The sequence below is a fragment of the Bufo bufo genome, chromosome 5 (assembly GCF_905171765.1).
Source record: "Bufo bufo chromosome 5, aBufBuf1.1, whole genome shotgun sequence".
Taxonomy (NCBI): Eukaryota; Metazoa; Chordata; class Amphibia; order Anura; family Bufonidae; genus Bufo; species Bufo bufo.
The window spans coordinates 271,958,388-271,972,078 of record NC_053393.1 but is presented as its reverse complement, the minus strand read 5'-3'; the positions used below and the strand labels follow the sequence as shown (position 1 = coordinate 271,972,078).

Genomic DNA, 13,691 nt, shown 5'->3' with positions numbered 1-13,691 from the left:
ATATTGTTGAATAGATTAGGCAGTGGCTGAGGGACAGACAACAGAGGGTTGTAGTCGATGGAGTCTATTCAGACCAAGGTCTTGTTACCAGTGGGGTACCTCAGGGATCTGTTCTGGGACCCATATTGTTTAATATATATTGCAGAAGGCCTCTATGGTAAGGTGTGTCTTTTTTCTGATGACACAAAGATTTGTAACAGGGTTGATGTTCCTGGAGGGATACACCAAATGGAAAAGGATTTAGGAAAACTAGAGGAATGGTCAAAAATCTGGCAACTAAAATTTAATGTTGATAAGTGCAAGATAATGCACCTGGGGTGTAAAAACCCAAGAGCAGAATATAAAATCAGTGATACAGTCCTAACCTCAGTATCTGAGGAAAGGGATTTAGGGGTCATTATTTCAGAAGACTTAAAGGTAGGCAGACAATGTCATAGAGCATCAGGAAATGCTAGCAGAATGCTTGGGTGTATAGGGAGAGGAATTACCAGTAGAAAGAGGAAGGTGCTCATGCCGCTCTACAGAGCACTAGTGAGACCTCATTTGGAGTATTGTGCTCAGTACTGGAGACCATATCTCGAGAAGGATATTGATACTTTGGAGAGAGTTCAGAGAAGAGCTACTAAACTGGTACATGGATTGCAGGACAAAACTTACCAGGAAAGATTAAAGGACCTTAACATGTATAGCTTGGAAGAAAGACGAGACAGAGGGGATATGATAGAAACTTTTAAATACATAAAGGGAATCAACAAGGTAAAAGAGGAGAATATTTAAAATAAGAAAAACTTCTATAAGAGGACATAGTTTTAAATTAGAGGGGCAAAGGTTTAAAAGTGATATCAGGAAGTCTTACTTTACTGAGAGAGTAGTGGATTCATGGAATAGCCTTCCTGCAGAAGTGGTAGCTGCAAATACAGTGAAGGAGTTTAAGCATGCATGGGATAGGCATAAGGCCATGCTTCATATAAGATAGGGCCATAGTATTCAGTATATTGGGCAGACTAGATGGCCCGAATGGTTCTTATCTGCCGACACATTCTATGTTTCTATATGTGTCATTTGTTTGGTAAATAAATTCCATTAATCCATTCACAATGTCATGCTCTTCCAGAGGTTTTTGTAAGATTATTGGGCAGTTTCTCTGCCTACAAGATATTATCACAGATGCTTGGTTTACTTTTGCAGTTCTCAAAACTGAATTTGACTCAGCAGAGATCACATGCCTCTTCACAGCAAAAATGTTATAACATGAACAGAGTTGAGAAAAATACCTTAATCCTAACTTCTACAAACCTATGAATGCAGAATCAACCTAATCAAACTAATATGAAAAGTTGTTTAAATCTTCATCTACTTGCATATTATAAGTTATACCAGAAAGAATTAGTCTTTATGTAGAAAACTATGATTTAAATCAAGCCTTACTGACTAGTGATTTAAATCGTGATTTAAATCATTTTGATTTAAATCAAATCCACCCTGTTGTTAAGGCTACTTTCACACTAGCGTTTTTGCTGGATCCGGCAGGGTTCAGCAAAAACGCTTCCGTTACTAATAATACAACCATCTGCATCCGTTATGAACGGATCCGGTTGTATTATCTTTAATATAGCCAAGACTGATCAGTCATGAACGCCATTGAAAGTCAATGTGGGACGGATCCATTTTCTATTGTGTCAGAGAAAACGGATCCGTCCCCATTGACATGCATTGTGGGTCTGCATCCCAGGACGGAAAGCAAATCGCAGCATGCTGTGGTTTGCTCTCCAGTATGAGAACAGAACGGAATGCATTTCGGAGCATTCTGTTCTGTTCGGTTACGTTTTGTCCCCATTGACAATAAATGGGGACAAAACGGAAGCGTTTTTTCCGGTATTGAGACCCTATGACTGATCTCAATACCGTAAAATATTAACGCTGGTGGGAAAGTAGCGTAAGTTAAAGTTTTATGTCATTGGTGTTGTAATTACTTTTTATTTTTTTCTTATAACTTTACCATGCAGCCCATTTTCGTTCAGTTATCCATTTTTGTACATGCTGAGACAGCCATACCATTTTGGTTTAGAGAAACCTAGATTTCAGTTGAAGTTTCTTCGGGGTTCAACTATGTTAAAATCTGTCTTGGTCTACCCAACCATGTATCATTTTCCTACTTTGTTATTGACTGTTTATTTATGCACAAGCAGTAATTACATTCATACAAGGCAAAGGAATAGACAGCACTGTGGAGTTGGTAAGCCACATTTCTGACTCCAGCACCAACTCTGGTGCTTTCATAAATGACCAGTAATTAAGACAACAACAAATTTTATGTAGTAAAATTGGTAACATCAGGTTTTTTTCACCTTTTCCTAATTAACAATAGATTTTTTGCAGGATTGCTTATATTTTCCTGAAATAGTACTCATCTATCCAAATTCTCTGGTGTAGAAAAACCATTCTGAGTTGATAAAGTGGGTTCCTTAGCTCACAAACCCCATTTTGTTTGTTCTATCTCAGTCTGGAGGACCTTTCCTAATTCTAAGAAACAGCAGTTTATTTGAATGGGGGCCGTGACTTCTGTGGTGCTGCTGTAAGGAACACTTTTAAAAAAGAAGTCTGGCACTTGAGGTGCTTCTGTAAATAAATCACAGTTTTTTTTGGAGACTTTATGGAGTATAAGAGATTTACAAAGGTAGTAAAGAGATTAAGCGTGAAAAATAAGAAATAAGTAGGAGATGTGCTCAGAGAGGCCCCAGCCTGCAAGATGGTAATGGATTCTGCCTCTTTTCCTAAACAAGAGGCTGTCAATATATTTTCCTAATCACCTGACATGTGGGCGTTCTCCCTAAATTTTGCACACTTACAGTAAGAATTAGCATATTATTAACAACAAGAATATGTTGTCTGTTGAATAGATATATGAAAACCTTCTTTTTAGTAAGTCAAATATACTGCATAATACAGTCCTGATCAAAAGTTTAAGACCACTTGAAAAATGGCAAAAAAATCTTAAGATCCGGCCATGCTAAATAAGGTTCCAAGTAGAGCTTCAACATGCAACAAGAAGAAATGAGAGCGAGACAAAACATTTTTTGAGCATTCAATTTAATGAAAACAACGAATAAACTGAAACAGGCTGTTTTTCAGCTAATCAAAAGTTTAGGACCACATGCCTTTAAAAGGCCAAATCTGTGCAAAGATGTGGATTCATTGTCATTTTCTGTCAGGTAGTCACACGTTGTGATGGCAAAGGCAAAAAAACTCCCTTTTTGAACGTGGTCTGTTGTTGAACTACAGAAGCAGGGTCTCTCATAGCGCGCCATCGCTGCTGAGGTGGGACGCAGTAAGACAGTCATTTGGAATTTCTTAAATGATCCTGAGGGTTATGGAACAAAAAAGTCAAGTGGAAGACCCAAAAGAATTTCACCAGCACTGAGCCGGAGGATCCAATTGGCTGTCCGTCAAGACACTGGACGATCCTCGACCCAAATTAAGGCCCTTACTCGTGCTGACTGCAGCCCCATAACCATCAGACGGCATCTGAGACTGAAGGGCTTCAAAAACAAAAAACGTCTTCAAAGACCTCGTCTCCTTGAATGCCACAGTACAGCTCGTTTGGACTTTGCAAGAGAGCACCAAACATGGGACATTCAAAGGTGGAAGAAAGTTTTATTCTCTGATGTGAAAAAATTTAACCTTGATGGTCCTGATGGTTTTCAACGTTACTGGCATGACAAGCAGATCCCACCTGAGATGTTTTCTACGCGCCACAGTGGAGGGGGCGCCATAATGGTCTGGGGTATGTTTTCCTTCAGTGGAACAATGGAGCTTCAGGAAGTGCAGGGGCGTCAAATGGCTGCTGGCTATGTCCAGATGTTGCAGAGAGCATTCCTCATGACTGAGGGCCCTCGTCTGTGTGGTAACGACTGGGTTTTTCAACAGGACAACGCTACAGTACACAATGCCCGCAGGACAAGGGAATTCTTCCAGGCGAATAACATCACTCTTTTGTCCCATCCTGCGTGTTCCCCTGATCTAAATCCAATTGAGAACCTTTGGGGATGGATGGCAAGGGAAGTTTACAAAAATGGACAACAGTTCCAGACAGTAGATGGCCTTCGTGCGGCCGTCTTTATCACTTGGAGAAATGTTCCCACTCACCTCATGGAAACGCTTGCATCAAGCATGACGAAACGAATTTTTGAAGTGGTCAACAATAACCGCGGAGCTACTCATTACTGAGTTCATGTTTGGAAGTTGGATTTCTGTTTTGGGGGGTTTTAGTTGTTCTTTGGAGGTGTGGTCCACTCCTAAACTTTTGATCAGCTGAAAAACAGCCTGTTTCAGTTTATTCGTTGTTTTCATTAAATTGAATGTTTTGTCTCACTCCCATTTCTTCTTGTTGCATGTTGAAGCTCTACTTGGAACCTTGTTAAGAAAATTGCATTAGACTTGTCAGTAAAAGCAAAAAAAGGAGGAGACCACTGTGGTACTCAGCAGAAGTGGCCCAAATCATTAAAAATAAAAAGCTAGCATTTTGTAATTATAAAAAAAAAACAGAGCAATGAAGATAAGGAAATCTACAAGATTAGGCAGAGAGAGGCCAAGCAAGTTATAAGAACTTCTAAAGCGCAGGCAGAAGAAAAACTAGCTCAGTCTATGAAAAAAGGGGATAAGACATTCTTCAGATATATAAATGAAAAAAGGAAATTAAAACAAGGAATAACTAAATTAAAAACAAAGGACGGAAGGTATGTAGAAGAGAATAAAGGGCTAGCCGACTGCCTTAATGAATACTTCTGTTCAGTTTTTACAAAAGAAAAAGGAGAAGGACCTCCACTAGAAAGAATGACTAATAAATCGTTGGATGCATGTATCTTTACAGAGGAAGATGTTCTAAGTTTGCTGTCTAAGGTGAAGACAAATAAGTCACAGGGGCCTGATGAGATACACCCAAAATTATTAAAAGAGCTTAGTGGTGAGCTGGCAAAACCGTTAACAGATTTATTTAACCAATCATTAGTAACAGGAGTCGTCCCGGAAGATTGGAAATTGGCAAATGTCGTGCCCATTCACAAGAAAGGTAGTAGGGAGGAATCGAGCAACTATAGACCAGTGAGTCTGACATCAATAGTAGGCAAATCAATGGAAACCCTATTAAAGGATAGGATTGTGGAACATCTAAAATCCCATGGATTGCAAGATGAAAAACAACATGGGTTTACTTCAGGGAGATCATGTCAAACAAATCTTATAGATTTTTTTGACTGGGTGACTAAAATAATAGACGGTGGAGGTGCAGTAGACATCGCATATCTAGATTTTAGTAAGGCTTTTGACACTGTCCCACATAGAAGACTTATCAATAAACTGCAGTCATTGAGCATGGACTCCCATATTGTTGAGTGGATTAGGCAGTGGCTGAGTGACAGACAACAGAGGGTTGTAGTCAATGGAGAACATTCAAAACAAGGTCATGTTACCAGTGGGGTTCCACAGGGATCTGTACTGGGACCGATTTTGTTTAATATCTTCATAAGTGATATTGCAAAAGGCCTCGATGGTAAGGTTTGTCTTTTTGCTGATGACACAAAGATATGTAATAGGGTTGATGTTCCTGGAGGGAAACGCCAAATGGAAAAGGATTTAGGAAAACTAGAAGAATGGTCAGAACTCTGGAAACTGAAATTTAATGTGGATAAGTGCAAGATAATGCACCTGGGGCGTAAAAACCCAAGGGCAGAATATAGAATATTTGACACAGTCCTGACCTCAGTATCTGAGGAAAGGGATTTAGGAGTAATTATTTCAGAAGACTTAAAGGTGGGAAGACAATGTAATAGAGCAGCACGAAATGCCAGCAGAATGCTTGGATGTATAGGGAGAGGTATAAGCAGTAGAAAGAGTGAAGTGCTTATGCCGCTGTACAGAACACTGGTGAGACCTCACTTGGAGTATTGTGCGCAGTACTGGAGGCCATATCTCCAGAAGGATATAGATACTCTAGAGAGAGTTCAGAGAAGAGCTACTAAACTAGTACATGGATTGCAGGATAAAACTTACCAGGAAAGGTTAAAGGACCTTAATATGTATAGCTTGGAAGAAAGAAGAGACAGAGGGGATATGATAGAAACTTTTAAATACATAAAGGGAATCAACTCGGTAAAGGAGGAGAGCATATTTAAAAGAAGAAAAACTACCACAAGAGGACACAGTTTTAAATTAGAGGGGCAAAGGTTTAAAAGTAATATAAGGAAGTATTACTTTACTGAGAGAGTAGTGGATGCATGGAATAGCCTTCCTGCAGAAGTGGTAGCTGCAAATACAGTGAAGGGGTTTAAGCATGCATGGGATAGGCATAAGGCCATCCTTCATATAAGATAAGGGCCGGGGGCTATCCATAGTATTCAGTATATTGGGCAGACTAGATGGGCCAAATGGTTCTTATCTGCCGACACATTCTATGTTTCTATGTTTCTATAAGATTCAGCCATGCTAAATATGATTTTTTGCAATTTTTCAAGTGGTCTTAAACTTTTGATCAGGACTGTATGTAATATTGGCAATTGTTAGCAGTGCTTTATTTTATTCGTTTCCTTATTGCTTTCTATCAGGCTTCTCTTCAAATTACAACTGATTTCTTGGGCCATTATCAGGGAGGCACTTTTAAAATCTGCTCTTTGTCAGTAGAACAATCTAACAATAAAATTTTTCATGAGATTAATATAGTAGATAAAGTGGTATGATTCGTAAAGATCTCTCATTGCTTTCTCTTATAGAATGTCTATGTGAACATAAATCGAATTGTGTCGGTATCCAATAGACTTGTGGAGTCTGGACATTATGCTTCACTACAAATCAGGCAGATTGCCAGCCAGCTTGAGCAAGAGTGGAAAATGTTTGCAGCTGCTCTAGATGAACGAAGCACACTTCTGGAAATGTCTGCTGTATTTCACCAGAAAGCTGAACAGGTTGGTGATAAACAGTATTTAAGTTCCTGTATATTGCTTACAACATTGTCTCACTCGCCTCACCCAGGTATTGGCTAAGCAACTATATCATGCCATTTCTTGCTAGTTGAGCCCGAACCAGTGGAGACCAGGTAACGGATCGGCAGTTGCGAGTTGTCAGTGAGGGGTATTTGAACACCATTCTGCACTTTACTAAAAGGTTTGTCCATTGGACAATCTCTTTAAAGAGTAGTCTCCAAAACATGTAACACAGCTGATGGTTTGAAGGTTGCATAACCAAAATATTAGCCACCTTATTGGGTTATCCTATGCCATGAATAAAACAACATCCCAGTTATTTTGAGTGTTCAGAGTATTCATGCAATAAAGTTATTTTAGCAGAAGTAGAACATTATTTTTCTAATTATTTTTATTGAGCACAGTAAAGGAGAAGAAACTACTTCTGATGATCTCTTAGAACAGAGGTAAATCATCTCATTCACAGGTTTTCTCCTCAGTATTTGGTGATTGCAGCTTACTGTTTGTATCTATCGAGAGACCTTGTTGTCTATTTTAATTACATCACCACAGGACATTCCAGTCACCAATCAAATAACAATATTGGAGGACAATTATTAACACCGGCGTTTGTATGAAGGTCTTAAGCTCTATAATAACTTCTACATGAACAAAAGGCAGTCACATCAAAAACCAGTACTGATTACGATTCAATTAGATCATCGTTTCTTGTTATATCTCGCCCATAGATCATTCATCTTCTTTTGGGAACACTTCTTTGACAATTTATTTTACTGTATCGGAGTCTGACTGGCAATGCACTTGTCTTCTGGTCATCATTTCATGCGCTGTCTCCTGGCTATGTATTCAACTATTTAATTATCCCTGCCTCTTCTAGCATCACATTGATCTTCTTATGTAACTGATGCTCATGGATCTGTTGTGCTGCTACTGAGTTTATTTATTTTTATGTACCCCCTTGATTTTGTCTGACTTAGTGACACTTCATGATTACTTTTGTTTTTCTCTTTAAAACAAAAAATAATTTCTGAATAGATATGAAAAAAATTAAATGAAAGACCACAAAAGGTGTAGGAAAAGGTGTTCAGTGTTTTTTTTTTTGTTCTTTGTATGTTTCTAACTAATCAAATGTAACAGCTTTACCATGCACTTACTGCATCTGTAGTTGCTCCTTTCTCAGATTTCACTGAGGGTCACATGGCCTGTGATGTCAGCTTCTCACCCTGCTCTGATAATGTTTCGTGCACAAGCCTGAGAGAGCACATCTGTGTCTGTACAGGAGACCTCATTGTGCTGGCCACAACTCCCTGTTCTGCCGTCTGCTGCTGCTCTCTGCCCTGTGTCTCCCTCCCACTGGATACTTCAGGAAAGATTAACCCCTTAAGGAGCACAGACTCAGGGCTGAAGGCTTTACAGAGTAGCTGCAGGCAGTAAGGAGACAAATGATGGGCACAGGAGCTGACAAAGGAGTTCTGCAGAGTATTGCCCAAGAACAGGTAGGGGGAAGATCCTGTGTGTATCAGCAGTGTCTTTGTACAGCTAGGACTTGTAGTCCTACACACATAACATGTTGCTGAGTATCCCTTTGCAGAGCCGTTGGAGGGGCAGAGATTGTTGTTATTGCAGGTAAACAAAGGGCCAGAAGAGAACCAGGGAAATGATGAATTTTATTTTATTTTTTTGCATAAAACTTGCTTAGCTTAGTTGTATATTGCTGCCCATCAGATTTGCAGTGCTATATATTTTTTTCAGAACTCTGACAACCCCTTTAATCCTGGTGTATGAGGGGCACCTCATACAACCCCATCAGTTGCAGAATTTTACAATACACTACTGCACCGTGTAGTGCCCATACCCTAAGGGGTTTGGGGGCGGCACAGGGAAACCCCTAATGGACCCGCATTAGTCACAGTTTTGTTCAAGAAACAGAAATAAAATTCTGTAATATCACTTATAGGGAACCTATCACCTGGATTTTGGGTATAGAGTTGAGGACATGGGTTGCTAGATGGCCGCTAGCACAAGCGCAATACCCAGTCCCCATAGCTCTGTGCCTTTATTGTGTAAAAAAAAACAAAAACGATTTGATACATATGCAAATTAACCTGAGATGAGTCCTGTCCCTGACTCCTCTCAGCGACAGGACTCAGCTCAGGTTAATTTGCATATGTATCAAATCGTTTTTTTTACACAATAAAAGCACAAAGAGCTATGGGGACTGGGTATTGTGGATTTGCTAGCGGCCATCTAGCATCCTATGTCCTCAGCTCTATACCCAAAATCCCGGTGACAGTTTCCCTTTAAGATTCCAGATTAATTACAAAGTTATTTGTGAAAGAAAAGATTATGTATTTTCTTTTATTTTATCATTTTTTTTATTTCAACAGTACATGAGCAATGTTGATTCATGGTGTAAGGCTTGTGGTAAAGTAGAACTTCCATCAGAGCTGCAGGATTTGGAAGATGCCATACATCATCATCAAGGAATTTATGAGCACATCACAGTGGCTTACTCTGAGGTATATTTCTGCATGCAATTCCCATGGTTGCATTAACAATTTTGCAATGAATTAGTGTAAAAAAAAAAGTTTTGATTTGATGTGAGGTTAACAATTTTTCAGTATAAGGCTACTTTTACACTTGCGGCAGAGTAATCCGGTGTTCTGCCAAATCTCTATACCTTGCCAAAAGTCTATACCGGAAGTGACGCAGCCGCACCGGAAGTTACGAGGCCGCCAAGGTATCAGCTGGAGAAGGGTAAGCGCTGCGCAAACGCACATCCACCGGCTTAACAAAGAATTATTGCAGTGCCGCGATATAAGTACTTCGTACACCGCGCATGCGCACTTAGGGGTATAGAGATTTTGCAGCGCAAAATGTTTCATCAGATCTCCCTACCCGTGAGTGCGCAGGCGCCCACAAATGCAGTTCAGCTCTACTATGTGTTGAGCTCGGTATCCAGCACTCAGCTCTGCGGTAAGGATGAACTGCAACTGATGATTTGTGGGCGCATGCGTACTCAGGGGTAGGGAGATCTGATGAAACGTTTTGCGCTGCAAAATCTCTATACCCCTAAGTGCGCACGCGCGGTGTACGAAGTACTTCTATCGCGGCGCTGCAATAATTCTTTGCTAAGCGCCGCGCACACCCTCCTCCAGCTGATTCCTTGGCGGCTTTGTCACTTCCTGTGCGGCCGTGTCACTTCTGGTATAGACTTTTTGGCAAGGTATAGAGATTTGGCAGAACACCGGCAAGCAGTTCCATCGCTTATAAAAACAAACAAAATAAAACTGTTTAATAGTAGAAAGTCAATGTGATATAAACAGAGTGAGGAGATTCATGAAAACTACAGAAAAAACTCATTGTTGCCTATAGCAACCACAGCACAGATTTCATTTTTCAAGAGCCCTAATAGAAATGAAAACTGCTCTGTGGTAGTTTGCAATGGTGAGAAGATCCTGGTGACTCCTGGTGAGAAGATCCACACAGACTGAAAGGTAATTCAAAATGCCACGTGAATTCCATAATGACTGTTTTGCATGGAACTTTTTTGGGAATAACACCAATTGCTCTTTTTAGTCTCAATCCTAAAATTGTTTTCTAAGACTTTAATATTGAAGACCTATCCTCTGGATAGGTCATCAATATCTGATCGGTGGGGGTCCGACACCAGGGACCCCGCCTATCAACTGTTTGAGAATCCACTGGCGTTCCTGTGAGCGCTGTGAACTCTCCGTGCTCACCAAGCACAGTGCCATGCATTGTGTAGTGGCTGTGCTTGGGATCGTGGCTCAGCCTCATTCACGTCTATAGGACTGAGCTGCTCCTAGGCCACGTCACCGATGAACATGTCGTCACTGGCCTTGGAAAAAGCTGTGAGAAGGCAGCGGCATGCACAGGAGTCCCAGGTGTCGGATCCCCGCCGATTAATACTAATGACCTATCCTGATGATAGGTCATCAGTATCTGAAAAAATGTGGGGGATTCAGTCAGCACAACCCTGTATGCAGGTGCACATCGCTATGGCGAAATACACATACAAAAACACAAATGCAATAGCACTCTGCAACCAGCACTCTGCCCTGCCTCTATGCTGGATGTTGAATGAGGCATTGGTGTACATTTTGGCCAAAGCGTAATAAGCCACTCACCACGTCAAGGTCGCCTCTGAGTGGTCCCTAACACTAGTTCCTACCTGTTTATGGGCCATGATAGCCACACAAAGTCCAGGGAGCTATCATGTGTGGCTATCATGGCCCATAAACAGGTAGGAACTAGTGTTGGGGACCACTCATAGAGGCGACTTTGACGTGGTGAGTGGCTTATTACGCTTTGGCCAAAATGTACACCAATGCCTCATTCAACATCCAGCATAGAGGCAGGGCAGAGTGCTGGTTGCAGAGTGCTATTTCATCAGTATCTGAAGTCTCAGAAAACCCCTTTTAATAAATGCTAGCTTTAGAAGTTACTGTTTAAATATGTTTTCATGTATTATTTATAGCTGTATTATTTCTGTATATGTTGTACTCCCTATTAGTTTATCGGGTCCATAAAAGAAGGATTTTCCAGATATATTCCCCTCATTAAATATTATTATTAAACATTATTCATGGGAAACCTCTTTAGCCCTGAAACATAGCTTTTGATACGATTTGTATATGGGGCTGGTAAAAGTACTGATAAAAATAAAATGATAAATCTTACAATCTTATGTATACTTTTATGTAAAGGTCAGTCAAGAAGGAAAATCTCTCCTGGACAAACTTCAGCGGCCATTAACTCCTGGTAGCTCTGATTCCCTGACTGCTTCTGCCAACTATTCAAAGGCTGTTCACCATGTCTTAGATGCTGTTCATGAGGTTTTGCACCATCAGCGACAACTAGAAAATATATGGCAACATCGAAAGGTTCGATTACATCAGCGATTGCAACTCTGCGTTTTTCAGCAAGATGTTCAGCAGGTAGGTTATGTTAATAAGTAGCTTTATTGTGTCGGATCTGTCAATTTGTATCACTTCAATGTTCAAAAACCTTCAGTCTTGAGGTTCAGTAAACCTGTCATTTTTTACATCCAATTACAGTGGAACTCTATATACTTGTTTGCTGAACATTGAAGCCAAGAGGAAAAAGGCAGCTTTTTGGATAAGGCTACTTTCACACACGCGTTTGGTGCAGAACCGTCATGGATCTGCACAGACGGATCCGTTCAGATAATACAAATGTCTGCATCCGTTCAGAACGGATCCGTTTGTATTATCTTTAACATAGCCAAGACGTCCGTCTTGAACACCATTGAAAGTCAATGGATGACGGGTCCGTTTTCTATTGTCATAACAAATGGATCCGTCCCCATTGACTTACATTGTGTGTCAGAACGGATCAGTTTGGCGCAGTTTCGTCAGTCGGACACCAAAACGCTGCAAGCAGCGTTTTGGTGTCAGCCTCCAAAGCGGAATAGAGACGGAACGAAGGCAAACTGATTCATTCTGAGCAGATCTTTTTCCATTCAGAATGCATTATGGCAAAACTGATCCGTTATGGACCACTTGTGAGAGCTCTGAACGGAAATTCGCAAACGGAAAGCCAAAACGCCAGTGTGAAAGTAGCCTAATCTGTAAAATATGCCGTGGGATGATGATGGCACCTTTGCATTCAAGGGACACTATAGACAAATACTTGTAAATGCGCTAACTGAGGGATTAGCCTTCTCAGGACCACTTATTATCATCCACAGTGTAGAGCTGTTAACAACCAGTGTTTCTCGCTCTAGTGCAGTTCAGAAGTCCATCTATTTGCTGCTGCAAGGGAAAATTTGGCTCGCCATGTTGTCTGAAGCCATGGAGGTTAGCCTGTGGCATCTGACTGGAAGGGGTTGAATGCGAGGAGACTACTTATTTAAGGGTACTTTCACACTTGCGGCAGGACGGATCCAACAGGCTGTTCACCCTGTCGGATCCGTCCTTCCGCTATTTCGCCGTGCCGCTGGACCACCGCTCCGTCCCCATTGACTATAATGAGGAAGGGGTGGAGGTACGGCAGTTCGCGGTGAGAGGCCGCCGGACTAAAAAGTCGGACATGCAGTACTTTTAGTCCTGCGGCCTTTTGCCGCGCATTGCCGTGCTGCACCGGAGCTCCACCCCCGTCCCCATTATAGTCAATGGGGACGTAGCGGCGGTACGGCGAAATAGCGGAAGGCCGGATCAGACAGGGTGAACAGCCATCCGGACCCGTCCTGCCGCAAGTGTGAAAGTAGCCAACCAACAAGAAAAAAAAACAATAACCCCATATAGAATAAGAGAGCACACATATAAAATATATGTAGTTTATTGAAGACACATTAAATGACAATAAATATAACATAAAGGCACAAAGTAAAGGGGGTGGTGGTGCGCCCCATGTGGTGGGACCAAAATCAACCTCCCTCACATATTCCGGACTAACAGGGAAAAGGGGGTCACAGACATTGGGTATAAAGCTGCATACTTATGGGAGAGCTGTAAGTTCACCCAAAGTAACCTATAACCATGTGTATGCTACATACAATAATACAAAAAAGTCAATGTGGTCACACACAGCACACCTATCCCCCAATGGTAACATAGGTGGTAATCCGATAAATGCGAATTACCAAATAGTAACACAATCAAGGGCAGAGCAGGAATGCTGTGTGTAAGCAATAAATCATACTGAATTAACAAAGTAACAATGCATGAAACA

At 41.1% G+C, this 13,691-nt stretch overlaps 1 protein-coding gene across 1 annotated transcript in view; it reads left to right on the top strand.

The window, feature by feature from the left end:
• TRIO (trio Rho guanine nucleotide exchange factor) overlaps positions 1–13,691 on the top strand; it is a 796,191-nt gene that overhangs the window by 167,857 nt on the left and 614,643 nt on the right. The window contains 3 exon segments of the mRNA XM_040431356.1: positions 6,765–6,956; positions 9,362–9,493; positions 11,705–11,935. Of these exon segments, the coding sequence (XP_040287290.1) occupies positions 6,765–6,956; positions 9,362–9,493; positions 11,705–11,935 (555 nt within the window).